Consider the following 10,958-nt stretch of genomic DNA (forward strand, 5'->3'; position numbering starts at 1 on the left):
TGGTCTCATAGACAAGACGTAACATAGTAAATGTAAATCCGTAACCGTGACACAAAAATATGTATGACATGTTACGTTTGGTATGGTTAGATAAGACAGATGGCTACTTAAGGAAATAACTAAAGTATGGTGGTTGGTTGGGATCGGCGTATAACGTGAACGTCTAGCATCCCAAAGGTTGTGAATTCAAATCTCATCATGGACATATTTAGCCTTTTAGCTAACTACTTTTGAGCTACTTTGCAACTACCAAGCATGTTAGCTAACCCTAACCCTAGCCTTACCCCTTTTAGGTAACCGTTCCCCTAACCCTAACCTTAACCCTTTAATCTTACTCCTAACCCTAACCCATAGCGTAGCTATCGTTAGCCAACAAGCTAATGTTAGCCACCTAGCCACATAGCCAAAAATCGTAACATATAATACTTTTGCAAATCTGTAACATATTGTACGTTTTGCAAATCATAACATATAATTGGATTTGCAATTGGTAACATATCATAAGAAATGAGTGATGGACATCCACAAATTAGCCCAGCATTGTCCGGGTGTGGCCGAGGTAGGCCGTCATTGTAAATAAGAATTTGTTCTTAACTGACTTGCCTAGTTAAATAAAGATGAAATAAAAATAAAATAAATACAAATCATACTAAATGGAGTCCTTCGGTACATACAGAATAATACGAAATGCTCTGAGACCAGGTTGGCAGATATACTGCTGGTATCAGCAGCTGTGGTTGCTTTGCGGGAAACTTTTAGCCACTTCTGTATTGGTAGGCGGCGCTGCTATTCATATGAGCTCCAAGGTCCAAACATGAAGTGCTGGAGACAGTTCTAGTTTGCATGCTTAACCTAGGGTTCAACCGTGGTAGTCGTGCTACATCGGGGCCTGACAGAATAGTGCTTCAGTTATATTAAAGTCGTGGAGCAAGTCCATCGCAATAGTTTAGACAAAAAACGCCTGCCCTAATCTCATCTCCTCTCCTCCTTCACTGATCTGAAGACACAAGATTAGCCTACTAAAAGCAACAGGGTTATGCATGCATACATTTCATATCCTATTGCCCAACCTGGTCTCAGAGCATTTCGTATTATTCTATAAGTAATTCTGAGAGATTCAATTTAGTTTGATATGTTACATTTAGTATGGTCAGTTATAGCCTACAGTATATACCGATACTTTTTTCCAGTGTTGTTCACCTTTCTCTCAATCTGACTGGACTGCGTCATCACTGAAAACCCTACTGTGGTTGGCGCATGCCGCTTGTGGAATGTGGGACAAGTAGTTTTTAAATAATTAGCAGTGGGGGAAAAATAGATTACGGTAGGTTGTAATCTTTACTCGCACACTGTGCTCGTAAATCATTTTATTTTTAGGGGCAAATGCGAGTGAAATACTCGCACTGTAGAGCCCTGCTACTGTTCAAAAGTTTGGGGTCACTTAGAAAGGTCTTTGTTTTTGAAAGAAAAGCAAATAATTTGTTTATTAAAATAACATCAAATTGATCAGAAAAACAGTGTATACATTGTTAATGTTGTAAATGACTATTGTAGCTGGAAATGGCTGATTTTTAATGGAATATATACAATGGGCTTACAGAGGCCCATTATCAGCAACCATCACTCCTGTGTCCCAGCGGCACGTTGTGTTAGCTAATCCAAGTTTATCATTTTAAAAGGCTAATTGATCATTAGAAAACCCTTTTGCAATTATATTAGCACAGCTGAAAACTGTTGTTCTGATTAAAGAAGCAATAACACTGTCCTTCTTTAGACTGGTTTAGTATCTGGAGCGTCAGCATTTGTGGGTTCGATTACAGGCTCAAAATGGCCAGAAACTAAGAACTTTATTCTGAAACTCGTCAGTCTATTCTTGTCCTGAGAAATGATGCTGGCCTTCTAAGCAGAGTTGCAAAGAAAAAGCCATATCTCAGACTGGCCAATAAAAATAAAAGATTAAGATGGGCATAAGAACACATGCTGGACAGAGGAAGATTGGAATAAAGTGTTATGGACAGACAAATCTAAGTTTGTGGTGCTTGGATCACAAAGAAGAACATTTGTGAGGTGCAGAAAAAATGTAAAGATGCTGGAGGAGTGCTTGATGCCACCTGTCAAGCATGGTGGAGGCAATGTGATGGTCTGGGGGTGCTTTGATGGTGGCACAGTGGGAGATTTGTACAGGGTAAAAGCGATCTTGAAGAAGGAAGGCTATCATTCCATGTTGCAACGCCATGCCATATCCTGTGGACGGCGCTTAATTGGAGCCAATTTCCTCCGACAACAGGACAATGACCGGAAGCACAGCTCCAAACTATGAAATAACTATTTAGGGAAGAAGCAGTCAGTTGATATTCTGTCTATAATGGAGCGGCCAGCACAGTCACCGTATCTCAACCCTATTGAGCTGTTGTGGGAGCAGCTTGACCGTATGGTAGGTAAGAAGTGCCCATCAAGCCAATCCAATTTGTAGGAGTTGCTTCAGGAAGCATGGGGTGAAATCTCTTCAGATTACCTCAACAATTCACAACTAGAATGACAAAGGTCTGCAAGGCTGTAATTGCCGCAAATCGAGGATTCTTTGACGAAAGCAAAGTTTCAAGGACACAGTTATTATCTCAACTAAAAATCTATATTTATAACCTTGTCAATGTCTTGACTATATTTCCTATTCATTTTGCAAATAATTTCATGTATGTTTTCATGGAAAACAAGGACATTTCTAAGTCACCCCAAACTTTTGAACGGTAGTGTACATATATATATTTTTTGCTATAAATGTGGGGCTCAAAACAGGTTAGGTTCTGCCCCAGCTGCCCTGAATGACGGGTCACCACTGAATATGGTATTTATTCATTTGTGGACGTCCATCTACCATTTTGTATGATATGTTACGAATTACAATTCCTATTATATTTACGAATATGCAAAATGTAAAATAAGTTATGAATTCGCAAAACATATTATATGTTACAAATTCTGGCTAGGTGGCTAACATAAGCTAGCTTGCTAGGGGTTAGTGTTAAGTTTAAGAGTTTTATTTATAATTTAACCAGGCAAGTCAGTTAAGAACAAATTCTTATTTACAATGACAGCCTAGGAACAGGGGGAACAGTCTGCCTTGTTAAGGGGCAGAACGACAGACCTTGTCAGTTTGGGGATTCGATCTAGCAACCTTTCGGTTACTAGCCCAACAACTAGGCTACCTGCCATCCCTAGTTTAGGTTAAAGGATTAAGGTTAGGGTTAGGGTACTGGTTAGCTAGCATGCTAAGTAGTTGCAAAGGTGCTAAAAAGTAGTAAGTAGTTGAAAAGTTGCTAATTTGCTAAAATGCTAAAGTTTTCTGTGATGAGATTCGAACTCACAACTTTTGGTTTGCTAGACATTTGCGTTTTCAAGTTGCTAATTAGCTAAAATGCTAAAGTTGGCCGTGATAAGATATGAACTCGCAACCTTTGGTTGCTAGAAATTTGCGTTATACATAGTTGCAAAGTAGCTTAAAAGTAGTATGTAGTTGAAAAATTGCTAATTAACTAAAATACTAAGTTGTCTGTGATGAGTTTCAAACTCGCCCACCCATCCACCCCGACCAACCACCCTTAAGTAACAATCTGTCTTATGTACCCATCAGTTGCGGTCGGTGCCATTTAAGATGAGGGAGGACAATTTTTACTTTTCATGAGAATAGCTTATTTCAGTACATTGGATGACTGTCATTGGATGACTGTCAATGTGACAAGTTTAGGCTACTACATGATTCTGAAATGTTCCATATACACATCATGAGGTTGCTACAACCTAGCCTATGAATGAAAGTTTACAATGTAGGTGCACACAGGTCGAGATAATTTTTTTAGGTGACAGACAGTGACACATGGACAGACAGTGACACATTCAATATCGCCTTGCTCACTCTTCTTGCCTGCATTTAGCTGATCTAGGGTGTAATCATTAGTCCAACAGTTGCATATAACAGTTTATATTAGACAAATTCAGGTATGTTTATCCCCGTTTTGTTCCTTTTGCTTCCTTTTAAGAAACTTATTTTCCACCGAATCGGCGGAATGAATACACCCCCATATGATTCACTTTTATAGCAGCCATTTTGTTTTCCTTTTCGCTCCCCTCCTCTCACCGTTTCCCTTCCCTTGTAGACTTAGAGGCACTACACATCAGCTGTATGTGACCAGGCAAAACAACCTTTACAAGCAAAACCATATCACAACCCCTACATACAGCCTACATCGTTGTCACCATATTGGCTAAAATAACGTCATAGTCAGCATAGCTAATACTAGAACTAACATGTTATTTAACCTGCTACAATCATACAGTCAGTAAGCAGTGTAGCAGTTACCTCAGCGAGCCCTGGTGGCAATAAATTAGTAAAACCAAAAGCTTACCTTGACTTGGAAGTGTTCCAGTGTTGTGTTGGATAGTCATCGCCAGCTAGCTAACATAGCATCCCTCTATTTGAGCAGGGTGTTTGAGTAGGCTAAACTAGCTCGCTGCATTTGCTAGCTAAGTAAGTGAAACAGAAAGTGAAAAAGAAATCTGGAAATCTCTATCTTTCTCTTGCTTCTCCTTCATTTTGGAAGAAATTAATTTGTTCAAAACTGTGAAACTATTGTCTTACTCTCTCTTTGAACTTGATAGAACTAAAAATGCATGCATTGTCTAACATAATGTCCTAGGAGTGTCATCTGATGGAGATTGTAAAAGGTTAGTGCATCATTTTAGCTGGTTTTATGGTTTTGGTGACCCTGTCTTTGAATTGACAAAACATTACACACAACTCTTGTAAATGTACTGTCCTAACATACTCTAAATTTATGCTTTCGCCGTAAAACCTTTTTGAAATCGTAAAACGTGGTTAGATTAAGGAGATGTTTATCTTTCAAAGGGTGTAAAATAGTTGTATGTTTGAAAAATTTGAATTTTGACATTTATTTGGATTCAAATTTGCCGCTCTTGAAATGCACCTGCTGTTGATGGAGTGCACCACGGGTGGCACGCTAGCGTCCCACCTAGCCCATAGAGGTTCAATTATGTCACGGGTACTTAGGGCAGGAGGAAGGAGTAGAGTCAAATGCAGGAGATATCGAAAGGCACTGGGAGTGCACAATACCCAAAAGGGAAACAGGTAATCCATAAAGGGAAAATCACGCACGGGGCGCAGCCCGGCGAGAAAATAAATCATCCAATATAAAAATGATAGAGAAGACATGGCCACAGCGTAAACCCGCTGACAAACAAACAATCCCGCACAACACACAACCCCAAAGGAACAAACTAAATACCCCCCCCCCACTAATGACAGAAATGACAACAGACAGACAAATGACCTAGACAGACAAAACACAATGAACACAGAAACACAGATCGGCGGCAGCTAGTAGCGACGACGACTGCCGAGCGTCGCCCGGCCGAGGAGGGGCACCATTTTCTGTGGATACTGTGACAAATTAATATCATATGTTATGTTTGGGATGGTAACATAAGACAGATGGTTACTTAAGGAAACAACGAAAGTATGGTGGTTGGTGGGGGTTAGCGTATAACGTGAACGTCTAGCAACCCAAAGGTTGTGAATTCAAATGTCATCATGGCCAAATGTAGCATTTTAACCCTTTAATCTAACTCCTAAACTTAACCCTAACCTCAAGCCTAGCTAAGAAAGGGCAAGCTAGCTAACATTAGCCACCTAGCTAGAATTCGTAACACATCATACATTTAGCAAATTCATAATATATTTTACATTTTACAAATTCGTAAAGTAAACATTTTGCAGATTCGTAACATATTTTACATTTTGCAAATTCATAATAATATAGGAATTTTAATTCGTAACATATCTTACGAAATGGGCGATGGACATCCACATATTAATATATACCATACTAAACGTAACATATCATAATAAATTGAGCGTCCCAGATTTAAATACAGAGTAATACGAAATGCTCTGAGACCAGGTGGGATATGTACTGTATGTATGCATAACCAAGTTGCTTTTAGTAAACTAATCTTGTGTCTTCAGATCAGTGAGAGGAGATGAGATTAGAGCAGGAGGTGTTCTTAGTCTAAACTATTGAGATGGACATGCACCACGAATTTAATATGACTGAAGCACTATTCTGTCAGGCGCAGTGTAGCACAACTACTGCTGGTGAAGCCTAGAATATGCATGCAAACTAGAAGTCTCCAACACGTCATGTTTGGACCTTGGCTCTCATATGAAAAGGAGCGTTGCCTAACAATTCAGAAGCGGATAAACATTTCCCTCGAGGTAACCGCAGCTGCTGATACCAGCAGTATATCTCCTTCTCTATCTCTCCCCACCTCCTTCTTTTCTGTTTCCTCTTATCTAACCTTCTCCCACAGTTTCACCTGGTTGACAATGGCCGCTACAGTCCTCTCTTAGTAAAACAAACAGTGGTGTATTCAGACGGATAACGAGGACACAGACCTGTGAAAAGTGCACAGGACACAACAAGGAATATTACTGTCTCCCTCTCCCACCACATCTGACCAATGATGTCACTAACCATGGCTGTGTGTCATCAGGCCTGCCAAGGGCCTAAACAGCCTGTTGCAACAAAGAAATGAACTCAAGCCTGGGATTTTCTGGGACGGAGTGGGAAACCCTGTCTCATGCTGCTGTCAGACAGGGTAAAACCAGCCAGTAGAAAGGGTAAAAACAACATTGGGCTTCCCCAGAGTGGTCAATTTATAGGATATTGTGACACCGACTTGAGGAAATCAAAAGTGAAACAATTGTTGTAAAAAGGTAAAAATACTCTTATTCATTAATTATACACAGAAATGGAATAATACAATAACAGGATATAATTGAAAATATAACATTAGTTACACAATAGTACAGTAACATACACAAGTCCTACTAAAAATGTAATATTCTGTGAGAAAAGTTTGGGATTTCTTCATACAGATAATTATGAATGAATCGTGAATAATGTTGAGTGAGAAAGTTACAGATATATAAATATGATACTCAGAAATATCAGAAATGTCATACAGAAAATCCTATTCTACCCTGTTATTGGTAATGGTGAGAGGTTAGCATGTCTTGGGGGCATGATCTTTGTGCATCTAACTTTGTTACTCATCATTAATCACGATTGATTCAGGATTATCTGTAATCATGGTAGCCACTTTAATATAGAAGAAAACACATTCTATTCTGATTTATAATAAAAGTGACTGCAGAATGACACAATACAATATTTATCATGAAATTCTACTGGGCACAACATAATCTGAAACAAAACCAAAACAAACTGCAAATGCATCCAACAAGGTTCTAGAGTCACATGCTTGATGTAGTCATTGTGTGCTAGAATTATGGGACCAAATACTAAACTTTTGACAAAATGTAATACACTAAAGTGAATTTGTCCAAATACTTATGACACCTTCTAATAGGGGGACTAGATACATAAAGTGCATTCATTTCTAAACAGTAAAACAGATACGTATGAAAACACCCTCAAATAAAGGTGACATGCTGTACCATCGCCTAATATAAAACATTTGATCTCAAATCCAAAATGCTGGAGTATAGAGCCAAATAAAAGTTTGTAGGTTTGAATAATTATTGTATGAATCTTTCCAACAGATTCTACAGAGCCGGACGACATCGATAGGTAAAACAAAACGTGAAGATCAGACAACCGACTGACTTTATACAAATATACATTTAGTCTGAGCGTTTTCCATTAAAGTGCAATTCAAAGAAAGCAGTCCTCATACGGGGCTTTCTACAATGCATGTCTTTCTCTCATGACACAGGTTATGGTCATCCACCAATCCCCAGACCCATGACCCATATATCAACTTCCCCTCAAGGCAGGAAGACATACAATATTAGTCATTAGGATCCTCTTCCTACCCATCAGCTCTGGGTGGACTGTACCTGTCCCATGGTTGTTATTGGGTTCAACGTCCCCTTCTCCTCTGCTAGGTCAGGTGAGTCTTCAACCACACCTGAATCCCACAGTGAGAGTTTCGGATCGTTCTGCACCCCCTCAACACACCTCATCATATCCAGCACGTGTCGCCGGAAGTTTCTACACAGGCCGAGATGGAGCACTGGGTTGAGGCAAGCGTGCAGGCAGGCTAGAGCGAACGTAACCACCAGACTGTTCTCCAGAGCTGTCCTCCCATTCTCATAGGACCCAGAAACAGGCTCCCCAGGTCTCCCCTGAAAGGTGCCCACCATTAGGGTGATGTTGTAGGGCGTCCAGCAGAGGAAAAAGACCAGCACCAACACCAGGATGACCTGGACAGCCCTCTGCTTCTGGAGGCCAACGGAGCCGCGCTGCAGCCGCAGCAGGATGCAGGAGTAGCAGAAGAGCAGCATGACAGATGGGAGGAGGAAGCCCACCGTGTGGTAGAGCAGGCGGGAGGCAAGACGCCAGTCAAACCCAGACTGGGAGAGAGACGGGTAGTTGTGGACACACTCCTGTTTGTCTCGTCTGGTGTCCCTCACAGACTCCAGGAAGTGCCAGTCGGGGATGGAGAGGAGGATGGAGAGAAGCCACACGGACAGGCAGCTGGCCTGCACCATCCAGGGCTTCCTGCGAGAGTACATCTGGACTGCGTGGACCACGGACAGGTAGCGGTCCAGACTGATGCAGGCCAGCAGGAAGATGCTACAGTAAAAGTTGATCTGAGGAGAGAGAGAGAGAGAGAGATAGAGAGAGAACAGAGAGATATAAACTTGAGAAAGCTCTTGGCTGGAATGAACATTAAGATGAAACAGCTGTGTTCCTCCTCTGTACTTCCTCTTTTCCCAGCAATGTTGACAGTTTATTATTGGACTCAGAGGAAGAGCCCATTAAGAGTACATTAACCCTGATCTGGATTGAATGATGTATTGAAAGTGTATCCGATGACTTAGCAGAATAATAGGATGTAAAAACCCTTCCTCCCCTTCCTATCCTACACTACCCAGCCCACGGATTTCACAGCACTAGAACCCCCCATCATATACCACACTACTCCACACTAGTCCAAATCCTTTACCCCCTCTCCCCATCCCCAACCCCCAGTTCATGTGTTCATACAGGTATATACACTTGCTTGACCAGTCGCCCCCCACAAGTCCTTACTGTGAATATAGCTCCAGTGATCTTGCAGAGGGGGGGTCCCGAAGCTCCATTCCCCAGTGGCCTGAACAGCCCACAGGGGCAGCGTGACCAGCAGCAGAGTGTCGGCCAAGCCCAGGTGCAGGATGAAGGTGTCCGTCACGCTCCAGCTCCGCCTCTTCTGGACCAGAACCACCAGGACCAGCACGTTACCCACTAGCCCCAGGACCAGTGTCAGAGAGTAGAGCATCGGGAGGAACACCGTGCCAAAACGCACCCCAACGCCATCTTCAGGGGAGCATTCCTCTTTATAAACATAGTCCTCATCGTAGTTATAGGTGCTATTCTCTAGAAATATCCCTCCCAGGTCCAAATCCATGTCTGTCTGTAGAGAAGTGGAGAATCAGTTTATCGTTTGGGTAATACAGATCAATCTATTGGGTTTAAGCTAAAAACAATGCGAGCAGAATGTGTGTTGGTGAGGACAACAATTTCCTCTTTCACCAAGTTATACCTAGAGAGATCTGTCTTTAGTCTCCGGTCCTCTGCTCTAACACTGACAAGTTTTGTGAGAAAGAGAGGTATCCCCTGAAGTGTCTCATCTGACAATGGCCAGATCATATTATATTCACGCTGCTCACATGATTCCGATGTCACCAGATGAGGCAACACCACACACAGCATAGTAAGAGCGGAAAGTACAGTTCCCCTTACGGGGGCTGTCCACTGCACTGCAGATCATCTGACTGGTGCCATCGACACACTATGGGTGTTTGTCTCGTTGTGCTCGAACCACACTCTCTAACCTCTGTAGGTATTCTATACTTATCAGTTTTTCTGTTAAACCAGAAAGACTAGTGGGAGATGGCAAGAGAGAGGGGGAGACAGAGAGAACATGGGACATATGGACGTATGGGTGCACGAACATATGCACACAAACACACACAAAGCATGAAAGACATAAGCGGAGTAAAGAGAACTTGTGTAGGACAAAGACCACAGACGAAGAGAAAAGAGAAAACACATAGACAGTAGAGGGGGTTTGAAATGAGAAATGTACTTACCACATTAGCCGTGTTCTATAGTTAAAAAAAGGCTCAATTTAAAATAAAAATAGCCGATCATTCATTAGTCCCAGTAGCATTGCAGAGACTGGAGACAAACACTGCTCTGGATTTGTCAGAATGTATTGTGTCGATGTTGCAGCCTGGTCTCATAGACAAGACGTAACATAGTAAATGTAAATCCGTAACCGTGACACAAAAATATGTATGACATGTTACGTTTGGTATGGTTAGATAAGACAGATGGCTACTTAAGGAAATAACTAAAGTATGGTGGTTGGTTGGGATCGGCGTATAACGTGAACGTCTAGCATCCCAAAGGTTGTGAATTCAAATCTCATCATGGACATATTTAGCCTTTTAGCTAACTACTTTTGAGCTACTTTGCAACTACCAAGCATGTTAGCTAACCCTAACCCTAGCCTTACCCCTTTTAGGTAACCGTTCCCCTAACCCTAACCTTAACCCTTTAATCTTACTCCTAACCCTAACCCATAGCGTAGCTATCGTTAGCCAACAAGCTAATGTTAGCCACCTAGCCACATAGCCAAAAATCGTAACATATAATACTTTTGCAAATCTGTAACATATTGTACGTTTTGCAAATCATAACATATAATTGGATTTGCAATTGGTAACATATCATAAGAAATGAGTGATGGACATCCACAAATTAGCCCAGCATTGTCCGGGTGTGGCCGAGGTAGGCCGTCATTGTAAATAAGAATTTGTTCTTAACTGACTTGCCTAGTTAAATAAAGATGAAATAAAAATAAAATAAATA

The 10,958-nt window shown here is 41.4% G+C and overlaps 1 protein-coding gene across 1 annotated transcript; it reads right to left on the reverse strand.

Moving 5' to 3' along the window:
• Window positions 1-6,783: 6,783 nt before the first annotated feature.
• Window positions 6,784-10,296, reverse strand: cxcr3 (C-X-C chemokine receptor type 3). Its single transcript, NM_001140493.1, is given in 4 exon segments — window positions 6,784-8,692; window positions 9,135-9,163; window positions 9,165-9,495; window positions 10,175-10,296. Coding segments are annotated over 3 exon segments (1,131 nt in total). The 5' UTR covers window positions 9,490-9,495; window positions 10,175-10,296; the 3' UTR covers window positions 6,784-7,915.
• Between the last annotated feature and the right edge of the window lie 662 nt (window positions 10,297-10,958).

The sequence above is a fragment of the Salmo salar genome, chromosome ssa05, assembly GCF_905237065.1.
Source record: "Salmo salar chromosome ssa05, Ssal_v3.1, whole genome shotgun sequence".
In the NCBI taxonomy this organism is placed as follows: Eukaryota; Metazoa; Chordata; class Actinopteri; order Salmoniformes; family Salmonidae; genus Salmo; species Salmo salar.